This window comes from Cynocephalus volans, chromosome 16, assembly GCF_027409185.1.
Source record: "Cynocephalus volans isolate mCynVol1 chromosome 16, mCynVol1.pri, whole genome shotgun sequence".
NCBI lineage: Eukaryota > Metazoa > Chordata > Mammalia > Dermoptera > Cynocephalidae > Cynocephalus > Cynocephalus volans.
This window is the reverse complement of record NC_084475.1, coordinates 20,585,389-20,605,524: the sequence shown is the minus strand read 5'-3', so window position 1 is coordinate 20,605,524 and position 20,136 is coordinate 20,585,389. Positions and strand designations below refer to the sequence as shown.

Here is a 20,136-nt window from a genome sequence, read left to right as displayed (position 1 = left end):
CCATGGGAGTGGTGCTAAACTCCATCATGGATGAGAGTTCTGCTGCCATTTTGTCCAGAGCAAAAGTTGATTATCTCACTTTCTAAACCATGGTGTTTGTTTTCTGTCCTGAACCCTCTGCTTCATGGACACTGTGAGGAAAGTGGAGTTGATTTGGTCAGGCCCTCTCGCCTCATATCCGGCTGGGTATGATTCAGCTCATCCGTTATAAACAAGTTATGTAAGAGTAGAGTTAGTGCACATGCGTGCCCGTGTACCCCTTGGCTCGTTGCTGCTATTGTGTACTTTTCGGTATGGAAGGCAGGGGCCCTGAACCGCTGGTCGTCGGAGCTCATGTCTGAAGAATAAAGCACGTCCACTTTGCTGGCAGCTGCTGAGTTTTCCTTTTGACTACCTGACTCAGGACCTGCACAGGTGGGGGCAGAGGGGTCTGTGATTCAGCCCACCATTGGCATAGTTGTCGGCAGAATTCCAAGCAGGTAAAAGAGCCAATAGCCCCTCGGGAGTGGGAGGAAATGTGGCTACCCTCGAGTATGTGGTACCTGGCAACCGCTTTCCTGTTGGCCAGAGTCTGTCTATTGCTCACTGTACTACGAGTCAACATAGAGCAGGCACTCCATGAAGTGGCACAGCTTCGAGATTTGCAGCAGAAAGCAGACTTGTTGGAAGCATGGGTACTTGTTCTGGAGGCTGCAGTACAGCAACACGTCACTCCTGCTTCCAACACTGGAGACGATGATGAAGCCAATGGTGAGTTGGGGGAGATTGTGCATCCCCTGGCATGACCTGTTGTGCATCAGAAACTGAAGCACGAACAGCCCATAGAACAAGGTGGGAAACCAGTAAGTAATCCACAAGTGACCCAATACACAGCGTATGTCCCCTACAGTCATGCTGAGTTAGTGAACTTAGAGAAACAGTTTAGCCAGAAACAGGGCGAACCCCTAGCTGCTTGGCTTTTGCGACTGTGGGACCTAGGGGTGGATAGTGTGATGTGCTCTGGTGAGGAGATGGAAAAGTTGGCTTCCATGACTACGCACTTGTCTCTGTGGCAGTGGCTACAGAACAGCCGCGGATACACAACCACTCCTTGATGGAATGGGTGAATGCAGCCATCCGGACCATGTGGACAAATGCCAGAGAACTGCCCGAAACTGTGAGTAGGTGGCAAACCTATGCTGAGCTGGTTCAAGTAATTTGGGAGCTGGGGATGCAACAGTCCGTGTTTAATGTGAACACCTGTGGCCCAGATGATGAATGTTTTACCAGCAACATGAGAGGCGTAGTGCTGCAAAATGCTCCGTTGACATCCTTTGGGTCACTAATGGCCATACTGGCCCTGTACATTAGTCATCCAATACATGAAGTAATGACCATGATGGCCAGTCTGGGTGAAGCAGAGGGGAGGAGATAAGAAGAGGGGGTCCGAGAGGTGGTGAAGACTAAATCCCCAAGAAATTCTCGGGATTTTACCCTGAAGGGACCGAGCAAGACCAGCCATATGCAGATGTGGTTTGACTTGCTTATGGCAGGAGTTGATAGGGAAAAAATTGACGGGCAACCAAATGTGGTCTTGTTTGCCTTGTGGCAATAATTGTGCCCTGAACAGCGTTTTGCTAAACATCCGGAAACAGGTGGCAAGTTACACCCAGTGAATTTAAAAGATTTTTTGGTTACTTCTGTGGAAGCAGATGGACTGTTCTCTTTTGGCTAGGGACCAGGCCAAGGTGCTCGTCTTTTGGGGGTAGACGAGGACCGGAGGCCTCATGTTGAACTGATAATACATTGGTCTGAGACAAATGCACAGCACGTGTTAGCGTTGGTGGACACCAGCGCAGAATGTAGCCTGACACATGGCAACCCAGGTAAATTTCCAGGGGCCACAGTGAATGTTGATGGCTATAGAAGACATTTTATTATAGTTAAAGCTGTGTCTTTGCCACTGAGCATTGAAAGATTGCCCCCTCGTGTATACACTGTGTATATAGCTCCTGTATCCGAATGCATCTTGAGTATAGATGTACTTTATGGGTTACACCTGCAAACAATGGTTGGAGAATTCCAGCTGCAAATATGGACAGTAAAGCCTGTGCTGTGAGGACATGTCAAGCATGATCCACAGGTGTTACCCAAGCCAAGGCGTGTGGTCAGTGTGAAACAGTATCACTTGCTGGGAGGACGTGCGGAGATAGGTGCCAGTATATTGGAGCTAGGAAAGGTCAGCATCATTCGTCCCACACACAGTCCCTTTAACACCCTGGTATGGCTAGTGAAAAAACCTGATGGCACCTGGAGGGTAACTGTGGACTACGGGGAACTGAACAAAGTAGTGCCTCCTTTGCACGCAGCTGTGCCTTCAGTTCATGACTTGACAGATCAGCTGATGACTCAGCTAGGAACATATCATTATGTAGTGGACCTTGCAAATACTTTTTTCTCTATCCTAACCTCAGTTGATAGCCAAGATCAATTTGTCTTCACCTGGGAGGGAAGGCACTGGACTTTCCAAGTGTTGCCCCAAGGCCAACTGAATAGCCCACCCATCTGTCATGGTTTAGTGGCTGGGGACCTAGACAGGTGGACTAGGCCCAGCATGGTTACAATGTTTCATTACATAGATGATGTCTTACTAACCTCTGATTCTCTTGCAGATTTAACCAAGGCGGCTCCAACGTTGCTAGGTCATGTGAAACAATGTGAGTGGGTCATATATAAGGGTTTTACCCTTTGGATATATACTTGGAAATATCAGTGGTGGCGGGTATGTCACCGACCCCTGTGGGGACAAGCCATGTGGCAAGAGTTATGGGAATTGGGACATAGAAAGGAAGTAAGCCTTTTCCATGGCACAAGACATTTCCCCTTAGCTGGTCCAGGCAATGATGAAGCTGATGCACTGGCTAAGGTAAGATGTCTGGAGAGAGTTCCAGCAGCCGATGTAGCTGGGTGGCTGCGTTAGAGAATGCAGCATGCTGGCTGCAAGACCGTGTGGTCAGTGGTCCACCAGGTGCTGCATAAACCCAAGAAAGAATGCCCCTGATGGGTAGATGTACCCTTCATTGGCTCGCTGGGTGCCACATGGAGATAGGCAGAAAACCTGAGAAGAGAATGCTCCTAACATGGTGGCAGGTAGATCTTGTGGGATCACTGCCAAAGTCAGAGAATTTCAGGTATATCTTCACAGCCATTGGTATGGCTACTGGTCTTCTGTTTGTATGGTCTAGTTAGGCTCCAGACCAGGCAAGCACTATTAAGGCATTGAATAGCTTTATGGCCATGTATGGTCAACCCCTGGTCATAGACAGTCATAATGGAACCCACTTTACTGGACATGAAGTACAGAAGTGGGCTTCTCAGTGGTCCATTCAGTGGAAGTTACATGTGCCGTATCATCCCCAAGCAGTGGGAATGATTGAATGGTACAGTAGTCTGAAAAAGGGACTAAGGCTGTCCGCCTGTATTAGTCTGTTTTGTGTTGCTTATAACAAAACACTTGGAACTGGGTGATTTATAAAGAGAATGAAATTTATTGCTTACAGTTTCTGAGGCTGGGAAGTCCAAAGTTCATCTTGTCGTGGCAACAGTGACCCAGGGGTCTCACATTGCAAGATGGTGAAGCAGAGAGAGCAGAGAGAGAAAGACAGACTCTCCTCTTTTAAACCATGCTCAGAACCACACCCATGACCACCATTTTTAATCCATTCACTACTGCACGGTCCTACAATCCAATCACCTCTTCAAGGCTCCACCTTTCAATGACCATAATAGGATGTCCCACCCTCTTAACAGTCACAGTGGGGGCCAAGTTTCTAATACATAAAACTTGGGGAACACAATTCAAGCTTCAGGGAGTTTTGGGGGAACATGATTCAATCCACTACACTACCCAATCCCCTTCCCTGAAGGGGTGGACACAGCGTTTGTAGCCAGCAGTCAGGATCTTAAATGAGAGACCCCACAAGGGTGTGCCCTCTCCAGTGGAGGCTCTGTTGCGTGGAGCCGCAGCACCTGCTCCTGCAGCCATTCTTTCCAGTATGGCAAGCTGCCATGTGTTCTGCCAGAGGGACGAGAACTCCCTTTGTTGGTGCCAGCAACCTTCTTGTCTTTTCACCCATAGTATTGTGACTGCAGACACCAGAGTCGACTGGACACATACATACGTTTGTGTGGCCAGTGTGTTGGCTTGCTGAATATGGACCGAGTTTCCTACCAGTGTGGCTGCAGGATTCCTGTGGAAAATTACCCCAGTGATGACTCCTAACTGGACGTGTGTATGGGTGGGGTTTTTGCGGCTAATAGTTGAAAGGATAGAGCTATGGGGACAAACCTCAAGGTATATTGAATGTATAATGAGTACGGAGGTTATATGGATGCAGGGGTCAGCCATCCTCGCTAAGGGAACATCGTGGAAGATTCTAAACACATTGTATGGTGAGGGACCCTGAAGGGGTGGAGTGTGAAGAAAGTGGAGTTAGTATAGTCAGGCCCCCTCGCCTCATATCCGGCTGGGTGTGATTCAGCACATTCATTGTATACGAGTTACATAAGAGCAGAGTTGGTGCGCACGCGCCCGTGTACCCCTTGGCTGGTTGCTGCTGTTGTGTATGTCAGTGTGGAAGGCAGCGGCTCTGAACCGCTAGTTGGTGGAGCTCGTGTCTGAAGAATAAAGCATGTCCACTTTGCTGGTGGCTACTCAGTTTTTCTTTCACTTACCTGACTCAGGACTTGCGCAGGATGGGGCAGAGGGGTCAGTGACCCAGCCCGACAGACACTTCTGCAAGAACATTTCCACAAAAACCTGAAACCAAAAGCCTAGTTGATGTCTGTGTGTCACAAATAGACACTCTGCCCCCAAAGAGGATTTCTTAGCAGCAAAACTCAAGTTTATTAAAACAGGTATAATAAGCATAATAAGATTGACTTTTGCTTGTGCTAGGACACTATATATATGGTTTTTTACAAACAACACTAGATATGACAGTCAAGGCTTTGAAAGCATAGCATTCAAAATGAAACATCCTAATTAAAAACCCTTCATAAAAGTGAGAAAAAACTCCCAGGCCAAAGCAGGGGGTGGGGAGAGGGCAGGTCTTCACAGCAAGAAGCAGTGTGGGTGTGAGCTGCCCCCCAATGGCCCGGGTGAGCTTATCCCAACTCTGAGCTATCAAAGGAGTTCCAAGTGCAAGCCAAGGGTTAAACAGTCCATCTCTGCACCCCCACCCCATTAAGTAGGCAGTCTCAGATGCAGGTGCCGGTGGGAGTGGCTTTGCATAGTCTAGAGAGAGAAAACAGTCTTAGGTTACTAAGTGCAAGTGGATATTATATGAAATGGGTCCGGATCACTGTACTCCCTTTGTGAAACGCCATGAAGAGAACATGGAAGTAACGGAAGCGGGCGCCGTTCCTTTGCACCTCCCACCAGTGTGTGGAGCTCAAGGTGTCCACCGCCATGTTCTCAACCAGCATTTTGTATTTTTGTAGCTCTCACCCATGGACCCAATTTCAAGTTGACTGAGTCATTAACTCCTTTGGAATGTTTATGAAGGACATGGCCTCTAACTTGTAGACAGCTGATGTCCTGATCTCAACGCAAATGGCTGCTGAGCTACTTAGGAACAGGAATTTGTCCAGAGAGACTGTAAGTATCAAAGGTGGGGCGGGGGGGACTTAGAATGAGAGAAGTAGCATAAGAGCAGGGCTGGGTGACTATTTTCTTTTCCCTTTTTCAAAAACAACTGGTTTGTGAGAGCGCCGAATCCTAACCACTAGACCACCAGGGAAGCTAAAAACTTAACTGGTTTGTGCTCTCTCTGAATCTTAGTTTTTATGCCTTGGCTGAGACCCAAAGAAAGGATCAGATATTTACACACTAAAGGAAGCTGAGGCCACATCGTGTGTGTGTGTGTCCAAGCTACAAAAATTCTCATTTTAAACATGAAAAAACTGAGACATGCACGCCCACCCGCCAGATTACCCAGATTGGGAAATGGCCTGGCTCTTCCTCCTCAGTCCTGGGGAACCTGGCTTGGCACAAGGGTACAAGGGTACTCAGAGTTTTCTGGGCAGGAGTCTCTCGAGACCAATGCCTGACCTTTGATATACCGTGAACTTGGAGGCAATGCCCTCGACTCCATCCAGCTGAAGTCAGGCTGTCTGTTGCAAAGAAAGGCGTTGGGGGTGAGGAAGTGTGCGGTACAGGGCCTGTCCCCTCCAGCAAGTGGCGAGGAGGCTGGTGTGATGGCTGCCCTTTCCTGTGCTAAGCTCCTAGCATACACTCAGTGCATTCAGTACATTACCTTACTCAATTCTCATACCAGCCTTTGGGTTTCTGCTGGACTGTTCCTTTGACATGAGGAAACAGAGGCTCAGAGTGTTTAACTGACTTACTCAGGAACACACAGCTAGTTAAGCATCTGAGTCAGAATTTGAGCCCAGATCTGTCCTGTTCTAAAACTATACTCTTAATTATTCCTGTCTGCCTCTTTTCCATCATCCCTGAGCTGGTTTCTCTGGATACCTAGGGTGGGAGAGGCCAGTGTGAAGATACTGTCTTTGACCTGGGAGCAGGAGGGGAGAGAGAGAACGTGGGCTTGTGGAAATAAACAAAAAGTACCCAAATGAGAAGAAGCAAAGGGTATTTATTCAGAGCTTGCTATAGCCAGGGAGTCAGCCACTGTCACTTCCATTTGACAGAGACTCACAGGCAGGCAGAGGAGTGGGAAAGCGTCATAGTGGAGGAAAGGGAGGCTTCAGGTGTGCCCTGACTGGAGGCTGTTTGCTCGGGACAGCTGTCGGGGGGCTCCCTAGAACGGGGGCTTTCTATAGGACTGGTTAGGGAGCATATTCGGCCTTCTCCAGTTTGTGGGATATTGGAAGTAGGGACAAAATTGGAGAAGCTGTCGATTATTGATAAGTCCTGGCCATTTTGGGCTAATTGCTACAGGGGTTGTAGTGTGGCTTCCTGGACTGTTGCTGCAGGTTTCGGGTCAGAGCTCTATTTTGATATGTGGTCTGGCCATTGTCCATTTGCGTTTCCATCTCTCAGACTCCTGCGTGTCAGGAGTGAGGCTCTGCCTGGCCTGGCTCCCCGCCCAGTCCCTCCTCCTCTGCTTCTCCTCCGGCCCTTTCTGGGGCCTCTGGTCCCAGCAAGTTTGGTTGCAGTTTGATGTGTATTACTTCTTGGTTCTTATAATAACCCTGAAAGGTAAGTATTAGATATTTACTGCTGCATCACAAATACCCCCAAATTCAGCAAATATTTATTATCTCACACAGTTTCTGGGGGCCAGGAATCTGGAAGTAGCTTAGTTGGATGGCTGTGGCTCAGGGTCTCTCATGAAGTCAAGGGGTTGGCCAGGGCCACAGTCATCCAAAGGCTTGACTGGGGATAGAGGATCGGCTTCCGAGATGACTGTTGTCAGGAGGCTTTGGTTCCTGACCATTGGATCTCTCCATGGTGCTGCTTGAGTGTCCTCATGACATGGTAGTGCTGGTTTGCCTCAGAGCTACTCTTGAAGAATGTGCTAGAAGGTGAGCAACTGGTGGAGAGCAGAGGGACGGAAGAGTGAGGCTGCAGAGTGAAACATTAGCTATCGTCATTATTTAATCTTCACAGCAAGCTTGGTAGAAAGAACTCATTGGCCCCATTTGACAGATGAGAACATGAGGCTCAGAAAGGAGAAAAATCTGCCTGTGGTCACAGAGCTGGTAACTGGCACAGCCTGGATTTAATCCCTTAGGACCTTACAGTCAAGCTCTTGCCAGCACTTGGTGCGTGTGTTTGGGGGGAGGTACTTTATTGTTAGGAAAAGACCCCACAGCCCCGAGGGCTTGGGGAGGGCCTCAGGAACTCAAGGAGGACCTGTCAACTAGGGGCCTCCCCCTGCTCCAGAGACAAGGAAGCCAGTACCTCTGGGCCCAGCTGCCACCCACACGGGACTGTTTTTACCCTCTACCTCAGCAACAAGTCTGCATTTCCCAGCTCTGGAAGGGCCATTTGGGCAGTCTGGCTGCCCCTGGAAGAACTGCCATCTGGGGGCTTTATGCCCTGTTGTCCCTGCATGTGACACTGTCAGGCAGGCTGTCGGAAGTGCAGATGGGGAACTTAGATAAAGGACACTGGGGCCGAGATAGAAGTTGAGAAATCACCAACTTGTTCACCCATTCACTAAACACACCTGCCGTGAGCTGGGCCCAGCTAAGTGCTGCGAAATTGTGTCTGCAAGGAGCTCGGTCCTTGAATCTGCCAGCAGAGTGTGAAGACAGAGGAAGACAGGTAGAGAAACTCAGTAATGATAAGCCAGTGAGAAGGAGCTGGGAGACAGAGATGTAGTGTGTTGTGGGCATGCAGAGGGAGACTGCTGCCACAAGTCACAGGGCACAGGACATGAACGCTTCACTCTCTCCCAAACAGCTTAGCAATGCCAGCTTCTGCTCAGCCTGGGAGATTCTTTCCACACTCTGGTGGCAGATTCAAGGACTCTGCACATCCTGCAAGGTGAAGGACCTTTTCAGCAGGGGGGCCAATCCAATGCCGTTCTGGTGAAGAGAAAGACATGTTGTAGTGACTCCAGTCACCTGCACCAGGGTTTGTGGAGGCTGGAAGTGGAATTATGTTCAGGAGGTCTGGACAACTGCCTGGGGCTGCCCTCCTTGAGCAGGTCCCACATGGCCCATAGGCACAAGGTGTATTGGCTCTGGCTAAATTGTATTCAGAATGGTGAAGACATCGTGCCCCCAAGGAAGTGGGTGTTTACTGTTTTGTCTGCTCTCAATGCCATTTGCTTTCTTTTGAGGAACTTCTCTTCTACATTCCAACCAGTTACAGTGGGAGCTGCCAGTCATGGTCCCCCTCCCTCCAGATATAAGGGGACACGTGAATGAGGCTGGGCCAATCTTAGTATCTCTTCTGCCTGACTCAGTGATTGGCCCAGGGATGCGCAAGTGACCTGGCCCAGGGATGCACAAGTGACCTTTGACACTGTTTGCTGACCACCGATGAAGGATGACACCAAGTATTCACACCCTTTTTGTCCCTCCCACATTGACTCTGGGCTTGGCCATGTGACTTGCTTCGGCCAGTGGGATAACTACAAGTGCAACACAGTAGAGGCTTGATAAATGCTGGCACACTGAGGCTTGTCCTCTTGCACGCTCACTTTTGGGACCCAGCTGCCATATAAAGAAGTCTTTCAAAGGTTCAGGCCATTTGCTCCAGCAGTTCCACTTCCAAGAATGTATCCTATTACAACAGCTTTCAAATTGTGTTCCCTGTGGGACACCAGGGCTCCACAGAGTTGCTTTGTTGTTTCTGCAAAAGTTTGATTCGAATGTCACAGGTGCTGGGCTGGTTAAAAATAAACAAAATACTGCAGCATCATCTATAATCCTTAAATGGCTTTCTAAATAACATATTTAAATTTATAAAATATATTTATGCTAACGGAATGGCCCTCTTACCTGTTGTTTACATGAGTTTTATAAAGTTTCATTTGAAAAAGCATCCTACTTTTAAAAATAGTGTAAGACAACTGTCACAAGAAAATGAGCATTTCACACTAGAACGTTTCACTTCAAGGAGACTCACTTCACATTGTTTATAACAGGAGTCAGCACACTGCGGCCCACAGGCCAACCCTGGCCACCACCTGTTTTTGTCAATATCCTCTTATTGGAACACGAATATGCTCATTCACTTCTTTTGTGCTGTAATGGCAGAGTTACATGGTTGTGACAGAGATCTTACAGCCTGCATAGGTTAAAACATGTACTCTTTGGCCCTTTACAGGAAATGTTTGCTAACTTCAGGTTTATAATTATGAAAAATTGGAACCAACCTAAATATCCAAGAAAAAGGGATTGGTCAAATTACAGGGCACCCCTGCAGTGGATGGGATGCAAGGCCCCTGGTGAGAACTGATGCTGCAGCAGAGTGGCTCTCAAGCTTGGCTGTACAACGCAACCACCTGTGGGATTTTTTAAAATCCAAAAGGCCAGCCCCATCCCAGACCAATTAAATCTGATTCTGGGGGTGAAACCCAGGCACCAATATTTTAAAAGATTCCCTGGGCAGTTCTAATGCAGAACCGCTGTTATAGAAGAATATTCAATGACATAGAAAGATGGCCACTATATGTTATTAAGTAAAGAAAAGCAAATTATCTGTGTATTATGTGACCCCTTTTTGGTAAAGTTCTACACGCACACACACACGTGTGCACAGACTCACATATATGAACAATGTATGCCAAAATAGTGACAGTGGTCATCTCTGCAGAATGGGACAATGAGAGATTTTGATTTTTTCCTTTTTGCTTATATTTTTTATATGTTCTACAATAAACATTATCTTGTAATAAGTACAAAAAAGATTAAGTAGTTAACAGTTTAAAAAGCCATATACTTTTTGTTTCGAGAAATAGAGATGAGCATCTAATCAAATAAGGTGTCCCCAGGTCATTCATGTACACAGCATGTCACCAGGTGTGCAGCCCAACAGAGAGGCAGGTCCCAGTGTCATGGAAACCCCAGGACCCTGTAAGGCAGGTGCTGCAGACTCTGAGCTTCAGGCTCCGCTACTGTTAAAAGGGATGAGTCTCCTCGCCTCACAGAACTAAAGGCATGAACGCAGTGCCTGACACATAGTAGGTGCACAACAAAGGCTGTTGTTTTTTCCTCCATAATTGGCTCTCAGAGTCAGAGCCTGCAGCCAGTCAGCTTCTTGCAGTTCTTGCTGAAGGAGGATTGGCTTTGCCAAAGCTGGGCTGCCCAAGTCCATCCACAGCTGCTGGTCCCAGGTGCTGTCAGCTTTGGCTTGGAATGTCTGCTGCCCCTCGCATTTTCCCGTGCTCACTAGAAAGACCCTGGCCTCTCATCAACGAAGCCTGTTGACTCTTTCATCAATACGACCTGTATCCACTGTCCCCAGGTTGGGTCCCACCTGCATAAAAAAGGAGAGGGCTGCTCACTTTTAATAAAAATAACAATAGTAGCTGCCATATATACTGCCCTACATAAGCCTGGGCTTAGCATCCTCTGTCAGCCTCAACTCTGCAGAGTATGTGACAGTGTTCCCATTTCACAGGTGAGGCTCGGGGAGGTGAAGGAACTCATCAAATGTCACACAGGTCAGCTGGTAAGTGGCAGGTACGACGCTGCCTTCTTAGCTATCTCCATTCTATCTTCTACTTCAAAAGATAGATGTTCCCCACATTCAGTCTAACGTGCAGTCAAGTTTCAGAACCATTATTTTAAAAGCAGCGATTCTCAGCATTGACTATACTGTACTTTGGAATCACCTGGAAAGATTTTTAAAATGCCAGTTGGGAGTTGGGGGTGGAAGAGTGGGGGGGCAGGGGGAAGGAAGGGAGAGAGAGGGGTAGTAACTGGAAGGGGCATGGGGGGGCCTTCCGGCCTTCTGGTAATGTTCTGTTTCTTGATCTAGGTGCTGGCTACTTGGGTGTGTTCATTTTCAGGAGAATCATTGAGTTGTACATTTATGATTTGCATATTTTTCTATATGCATGTTATTCTACGGCAAAAAAATTTTTAAATAAAGAAAAAAGGCAGCTGCCATCAGCCACTTCACTGCCCCCTGGGAAAAGGCAGTCTGGGTCCCGACTCATCATCTCAAGGATGCTTTTCACAGCATCATGCAGTTGTTGGCCTCTGAGTCTGTGCCTGTCCTTGACAATGAGCTGACCAAGCCTGCTTCCTTACCGTGAACGCCTCTTCCTGGGCTAATGCTGTGCTTAGCTGCAAAGTGCTCCCTGTTGCTGCAGTAGCAGGTACCACCCCAACAGCCAGGCCCTGAGGCTGGGCTCTACAGCTCCCCAGTCTCCACAGCTAGAGTCTTAGGACCCTATCCCACCCAGGCCCCAGGACCTAGGGCAGCAGCCTGGGCCTGAGCTGTGAGTTCCCTGTTGACCTCTGCCCTGTGTCATAATTTGAGTCATTGGAGGTATGTTCTCTTGTTCTGAAGTTGCAGACACTGATTTTTGGCTAGGCCCGTGTGTGTGTGAAATGAAGACTATGTTCCTTGTCCTCTCTTGCAGCTAGGTGTGGCCATGTGACTCAGTTCTGGCCAATAAATGGAAGCAGCCTGGCCAATTAGCTCAGTTGGTTAGAGCACGGTGCTAACACCACCAAGATCAAGGGTTCAGATCCCTGTACCAGCTGACCACCAAAAAAAAAAAAAAAAAAAAAACAGAGAGAGAGAAAGAAAGAATGTGAGTAAAATAGTCTGTGCAGTTCTGGAAATTGCCCTTAAAAAAGGACAGAGCTCTCCTCCTTCCCCTGCTCCTTCCTGCTAACTGGAATATGGCATGAAAAAGTTGAGTTCCAGCAGCCATATTGTACCACAGGGTGGAAGTCTGATTTGAGAACAGCAGAGGAACAAGACAGGGGAGCCTGTGTCCTCCCTCTCTGTCATCTCCTTTGCACCATGGAGCACCCTGTTGGCTCTGGACTGACTCCCTTGGGATGACTTAACAGAGACAAGAGACAAATAAGCTTCTAAATTGTTTGAGCCAATAATATGTGGGGTTTTCCATTCCTCTCCACCCACCTTAATCCTAACACACAAGGCTTCTGATTTGATCCTCAGGCCTGAGTTCCTGCTTTGGTCACCTGCTCAGAGTGAGGATGAGAGTCTTGGCTTGCTCTGTTCTGTGACTGGAATTCTGGCCCCAGCCTAGCTCAGTGGCTGAATCATGCTACCTGCTGCTGGCCCCCATCCATGCTGCCTGCCCACCCAGCAGGATTTTGCAATACTGGGCTTGCCTCCTGCCAGGGTGGAGTACAGGCAACTGCTTCAGTCACTTTCCTGGAATGAAACCAGCTGCCTGCCTCCCCCTACCCACTTCCCACTCATCCCCATACCCTTGGCTCCTGCCCTGGGCATAAGAGCTGGCTGTTCTCTGGACATCCGCAGCAGGGCCAATGCCTACAGCATCTTCCACAGTGAACAGGTCCAGGAGCAGCCAGTTCCTGCTATCCAGAAACAAGGGCATCTTCATTCACTCACTCAACAGCTATTCATTGAGAGTCTATTACAGGCACTGGGGACACAACAGGACATAAGACCAGGGCAAATGGCTGGCCTAGTGCAGGGCTTACAAGCACAGGCTGTAGAGTGAGAAAGAATGTCAGGCACTGCCATCAAAGACTGGAACTAATCCCAAGGAATTTTCAGGCATTTCCTTTAAGGATATGCCCAAGACCTGTTTTGTGTGCAAGCCTGGATGAGTCACAATGCCTCCCTGGTTGTCAGCTGCCCCATCTGCACATCTCCTTGTGTTGAGAAACCAACAGGTGGAATCAGGATCCAAAGAGACTATGACTCAAATCTCTGCTCTACTAGTGAGTGTAATGGGGGCATTAATGCCCACCTGCCAGGCAGAAGGCATAGAGCAGAGAATTGTTCTGTGCTGGAGCCCTGCAGCCCCCACTTCCTGTACATGGGCTGCTGCTGTCCTCTAGTGGCCACTGGGTAAATTGCACAGCACGCCTGCCTGAAGATGAGGAAGTGTGAGAAGCTTCTCCCCTGCTTGATGCTGGGACTCTCAACTATGCCAGACCCCAAACTCCCTTTTCATAAAATATACGTTGCTTAATGGTAGTAGTTTTAAAATATTTCAAGCAGCTTTACTGGAGTATTGACATAAAATAAACTGCATATATTTATAGAGTATAATTTGATAACTTTTGATATATGTAATATCTATACACTTGAAATCATTGTCACATTCTAAATAGTGAATATATTCATTATCCCCAAAAGTTTCCTTGTGCCCTTGGGTGATCCCTTCTCTGCCTCTTCCTACTCCAAAATTCCCAGGCAGCGACTGATCTGTGTTCTGTCATTACAGATCAGTTTACATTTCCTAGAGTGTCTGTAAATGGAACGATAAAATATGTACTCTTTTGTCTGGCTTCTTTCACTCAGCACCATTATTTTGAGATTGATCCATGTTGTCTTGTGTAACAATAGTTCATACTTTTTGATTGCTGAGTAGTATTCCAGTGTATGAATGTATCATAATTTCTTTATCCATTCAGAATGATCATAAGTTTAAAAATTAATATAATGCCCTGACTATAATATGTAAGAGAAACTAAAGAGAAGTAATCAAATAGTAGGTAAGTGCTGTGTAAGTGCTCAGGCATGGCCGCACTGGAACATATAACAGAGTAGCCATGTGTACAATCACAGCAAACGTACCAGCTACAAGTGCAGACAGACAGGTGTGGCACGTCAGCAATCAGCTAGGAGCAGCATCTGCCATGGCATATTGCACAACAGAGGGGCAGGGCTGGGCTTTGAGCCCACATGTGTTTGGCTCCAAAGTTCAGCAGTTGGCCATTCGTTGCAGGAAGGTACAATGCTTGTGGCCCAAGGCATGGGGTCCAGGGTTGAGTGGAAAAGGTAGATGCAGGCAGATTTCAGCTTGTTGGAAGCATTCGTTTCTCACAGGGCTGACCATCAGGGTGGTGAGTTCCTATTTAAGTTTTGTAGGTGGGTGGTTTGGACTGGACCACCCTGTGATGTCTACTGGCTCTCTACTACCCAGACTCATTCACTAAGGTCCATATCTGATTTTTCAAATGTATCCTTGTATTTCACTTGTCTTGTAGTTCACAGCACAGTCCAGGAGCTTCCCATTGGCACCTTCCTGGGCAGAAACATGTGACTTCTTTTTTACCTTCTGCCCTCAGGGCCAGCAGCAAGTATAGGCACTGCTCAGTCCTACTGAGAGCCTCTCTCAGGGCAGGATATAATTTTATGAAAGAAAGTATTTAGCAATGCTTTTAAGGCAGCAGGGCTTTTGAATCTGTTATGAAATATTTAGTTACGTTTACCTTCTTGGATAATTCACCTTCCAGGTTACTATTAAAGGAATCTGTTGGTTGGTGGGGACCCTTGGCTTCTGAGTGGCCTGTCCTTGCAAGAAATTCATTCCAGAAACTTTGGCGAATTTAGCTCATGTAACACTAGAGAAGGATCCCAGGTCCATAGTAAGTGGAACATGTAATACACGGATTCTATCGCCACATTTCCTAACTCCATTTTTAACATATCACACCAACGTTTTCCTCTGGATCCAGTTAAACATGTTGTGCTTTAATTCTTATGCCTTGCTTCCTCCTGTTCTCCTTGGAAATGTTTTCCTCGTACTTTTTCTTTTTTGGTGTTTTTGTTTTTTAACTGAAACATAATTATGTATAATTGAGTATATTCATCATTACAAAATGTAATCATTCTTTGTGACCCTTCACCAATTTCTCGCTAGCCCCCCTCCCCCTTTCCCTCTAGTAACCACAGTTCTGTTCACTACTTTTGAAAGTTCAATGAATTATTGTGATTGTTGTATCTTTCTTTCTTTTTTAATTTATTTTTTTAGCTCCCACTTATGAGTGAGGACACATGGTGTTTCTCTTCCTGAGCCTGGCTTATTCCACTTAACATAATTTTCTCAAGGCTCATCCATGTTGCTGCAAGCGGCAGAATTTCATTCTTTATGGCTGAGTAGCATCCCATTGTATACATATTCCACGTTCTTCTTTTAAGTTGTGTCTTGATGGCACTTGGGTTGGCTCCAGCTCTTGGCTGTGTGAATAGAGCTGCATCCTTGTGCTTTTTCTAACTTCTTGAGTTGATTGCTCAGTTCACTTATTTGTTGTTTTAGTTTGGTTTGGGGCTTTTTAGTCCCTTTTTCTCTCTTCCATTGCTCATGGCACAGACCACATCATGCAACAGAAACAGTGCGGGCTTGGGGGCCTGAAAGACTTTTGCTTTAACCCTTGGTTTAGCTTCTCCTTAGCAACTTTTGACCCTCGATTTCTTTGTCTACAAAAAGAAGGTAATAACATCAATAACATCCTTCTGCTGAGTTTTTTGAGGATTAAATGAGACAGCGGTAAGGAACACTGCACAGTATCTGTTACAGAGCAGGTGCTCATTGGATACATGTATCTTCTGGTTTTTCCCACCTTCTGTATTTACAATGCCTACCTCAAATAAGCAAAACCCCACCATTTCTTTCTCCTTTTGTGTCAGTTATATTAGCACTTCTTGACTGCAGTGTCACAACACAGAAGTTGAGAGGTGAATTGCCAGCAATAAAATGGGGAAACGGTGTGGAATAGACATTAAGACCAAGGGTTCTGGAACCCAGGGGCTCCTTCCCGTCCTAGCTTTGCCACTGGCCAGCTGGTTAACCAAGTAATTTCAGAGCTTCAGGCCAGGCTCTTTCTATTTTGTTCTATTTGAATGAAAGCAGTTAAGACTAAGAATATACTTTTAAATGCAGTTGTGGTTAAATTTTAGAAACCTTGATATGCATTGCTGTCCTTTTCATTGTATTGGAAAACTGTTATTCCAGATTTGAATTTGTCTTTGACCCAATAACTCTTTGGGGGGAACATGTATAGTTGTTTTTTAAGTTTTAAGAAATTGGGGGGCTTTCACTGTGGTCAGAGTATGGAGCCTATATAATTTCTCCTTTGGGGAACTTGAAGGATTATGTGTAGCCTAGTTTATAATCAATTTGTGTACCTGTTCCTGAAATATTTGAGAAGGAATATATTCTGTAGGGTAAAGACAAACTTGATAATGAAGCCAAAAATTCAGTCTTAATAATCATTGATGTTGGAGGTAAGGTCCAGGGGGCCCAGTAGTCAGCCTCAACCCACCCAGTCCTCTTACCAGGTTCTCGACTCTGCCACAGGAAAGAATTCAAGGGCAGAGTCACAGTAGAAAGTGAGAACAAGTTTAATATAACAGATAAGAAATGCAGTTTCCATAGAGAGAGTACAGCACAGCTCAGAGACTGAGCAGGGCCCACACCAAATTTAACACAAAGGTAAGTTCAGTGCAGACGTCAAGTCTAACGCAAAAGTGAGAAAAACATACTTAAAGTTCAGTACAGTGTGCAGGCTGGCTCAAAAGGTCTCACATCACCAAAGAGCACCTATAAAACCTAGAAGGACCAGAAGCCCCCTGGCTCACAAGCCAGAGAGTGGGGAGGGGCAGGGGCTGGAGCCAGGCCCCCCAACACCCACAACCAGCCCAGCAATGACCACCAAGCTGTTGCAGGAAGTGCCCTGGGCTCTCCTGACCCCGGGCAGTGGGGGGCCACAGACTCATCCCCGACACCTGCAGCCAGCCCAGCAACAACCACCGAGCCACCACAGGGGCAGTGGGGGTTGAGGGCCTCCACTATGCCCTCCCCTCCGCCCCCCTGCCACCAGCCTGGCGATGACCAAGCCACTGCTGGAAGCCTCCTTGTCTCCCCTGAAGGAATGAGGGGGGTGCCATGGGCCTCGATCATGCCCCTCCTCTTTCCTCCTTCTCCCACCTTATTTCCTTTCTCCTTCCCCTCCCCCCCACCTGCTCCATAACAACATCATAAAATGTAAAAAATAAATGAATAAACTTAAAAAAATAAAATAATAAAAAAGGAGTAAAAATGTTTCTTAATTCGGGGCTAGATTTTTGATTATTTAACTCACCCCAAGGTTGCAAAATGTTTTGTTTTGAAGAAGGTAGAGAAAGTGGTTGCATTCTGAAAATGTATTTGAAATTTTTTCCACGTAAAATAATTATGTTAATTCAATTTAAATAAAAGCAGTCAAGGAAATTTCAAACTTTAAGAGGTGTAGCTCCCTGTGAAATGTGAAAGGAAGGAAATAAATCACCGATTTCAGAAATCTGATTATAACAACTGACACATCCCTAAATGAGGTGAATCTTGGAATCAGTTCCATTTTAAAACTAGTGCTATGTGCCAACCCACGTGCTAGGCCTGGGAATAAGAAGATAAAGCCCATTCTTGGAGCTTACGTGCTGGGGGTTGTGCCAGACAATAAACAACAAATAAAATAGTTTACAAGAAGGGCTGTGAAGGATGTGAACAGGGTTCTAGTTACAGTAGTATCTCAAGGAAATTATTTAACATGCTGACTTTAACTTCCTAAATGTCTTCTCCAAATGTACATATAGGAGATCTCTGAAAGTGGTGTTGTTACTTCTAGATTAATGGCTGTGTTGAGCCCAGTGGGGTGGGGGATGTTTACCCCTGCCAATGTAAAAGGCTATTCACTCTGATTCAAACTCTTGCCCAGATTGAATTGCCCATTCCTCAAAACCCCTCCTACAGAAATTTTGGAGTCATCACTGGTTCCGTGGTAGCCCCTACTTAGTAGAGTGGTGACCTAATTATCAAACGTGGGACAAAGGACACAGTTTGTCGGGTCCGCCGCTGGCCGACCCGAACAGCCCTAGCCTCGTTCCTTTCGGTGGGCGAGCGAATGGCCCGGGATTCCTCTTTCCCTCCTGTCCCCTTTGGAAGGAGACAGGGGAAGAGAGCCGTGAAGAGAGGTGAGCGCAGCCGCCAGCCCCAAACCAGCCCGGTTAAAGGACACTCAGACGTGGCGGGGGTTCTGTCGAGCAGTTCCGTTTATTATCACACAAGCACTTGCTTTTAAAGGCAAATGGGGAAGGGAGGTTTTTTACATAATCTTATCAGCTTAAAGGTCAAGAGAGCATGCATCCTGTCTCAATGCCTAGCTATTGCAACCTCGAGTACGGAAGCGCGTATTTGGCCAATAAGGGCTAAGGCAAGGTTCCCACACACACTCCCACCCTACTTCCTCCCAGCTCCGTCTTAGGCTGCCACATTAATACGCCCTTGTGGGCCCATAATGGCGCTGCTTGTAATGTCACTTAAGGTGGCGTTAGTTTTTAAAGCCCAACAACAGTTCACAGGAAATGGCAATATTTTGGAATAAGTACCCATAATGTGTGTTCTGCCTGCAGTCCTGACTGGCACTCATTTTGCAGGTCAGTTGCTTTTCTTGGAAGCAGTACGGCCAAGGGGAAGAGCTCTCAGGGTTCAGCGTGGAAGATGAGTCCAGGCTGTCAGAGCCACAGCAGCACTTCTGAATATCCTGAGAGGAGAGGCCCTGTGTCTCCCATGGATGCCCTGCAGCCTCCCACCCCAATGGGCTGCTGGAGGCCCAGGGCCACCTAGGTCTGTGACCCAAATCCTGCCTCGCTGAGAATGTGAGGGGCTGTTCCAGCGGGAGGTGACTATCACCTCTGTAGGGGACAGGGAGACTTGAGCCCCGTGATTGTGGGACAAGGCTCTCCCTTGTGTCTCAGGAGCCTAGTAAAGGTTGTCAGTGACAGTGATGTCATAAATAAGGGCAGGCCAGGGGTGGGGCCACGGCTGCTCAGGGCACATGCATGGCAGGGGCTGCCTTAATGGTTCTGCTCCCGCTGAGTGAGGAACGGGTACTGCATTGGTCTGGGTCACTGCGCCCTAGAGCTTCTTTTTATTTATATGATGTCCCAACTGCGCTTCTGGGCCCTCCGGCTTCTCCTCACATGGCCACGATTATGGCTATTAGTCCAGGTGGCTCATCCTCCAGAGTGGGCCCAGCGCCCTGTCCCGCTGACCTTCGTCCCCCCAGGGCTGACTGAGCCTGGGTCTTTGCGCTCCTCTGATCTGCCACCTGGATCACCCCATGCGCTTACACCCCTGGCAGCCCCGGGGAGCTCTGATTACCTGGAATCCTCTGCTGCCTCCCAGATGTTGGTCTGGTCTCAGGAACTGGCCAAGAAATTGATTCCATTGCTGGACATGGATTCAGCTCAAGACCTTCCCCCAGAACTGGATCAGTTTGCTGTTCTGCATCAGGATCTGCATGACAAGCTGGCTCGGCAACAAAGGCTCCCAGACGTGGCTCCAGTGCAATACTGGGATCAGAATCAGGCCCTGGCTCTGCCTCCTCCATTGAAAAGTAAGATTCAAACTGTAGATAGTGAGAGTTCAAAAGCAACAAAGTTTGTTGTTTCACCCCTGAAGAAAGGTCTAACTCAGCGTCCCAGGCTTGCCAAGATCCTTGGGATTCCAGACACATTTGCATCAAAACCTAAGCATCAGACTCAGTGTGACAAGCTGACTCAGTGTGACAAGCTGGCTCAGCCACAACGGCTCCCAGACGTGGCTCCAGTGCAATACTGGGATCAGAATCAGGCCCTGGCTCTGCCTCCTCCATTGAAAAGTAAGATTCAAACTGTAGATAGTGAGAGTTCAAAAGCAACAAAGTTTGTTGTTTCACCCCTGAAGAAAG

The 20,136-nt window shown here is 47.4% G+C and overlaps 1 protein-coding gene across 1 annotated transcript in view; it reads left to right on the top strand.

Annotated features, from left to right (window-relative positions):
• The first annotated feature begins 19,264 nt into the window (after positions 1–19,264).
• Positions 19,265–20,136, top strand: part of LOC134364472 (leucine-rich repeat-containing protein 37B-like) — a 46,713-nt gene continuing 45,841 nt past the window's right edge. Inside the window, exons 1-2 of the mRNA XM_063080387.1 lie at positions 19,265–19,283; positions 19,474–19,723. Coding sequence (XP_062936457.1) covers positions 19,265–19,283; positions 19,474–19,723 — 269 coding nt within the window. The remainder of the gene's footprint in view (positions 19,284–19,473; positions 19,724–20,136) is intronic.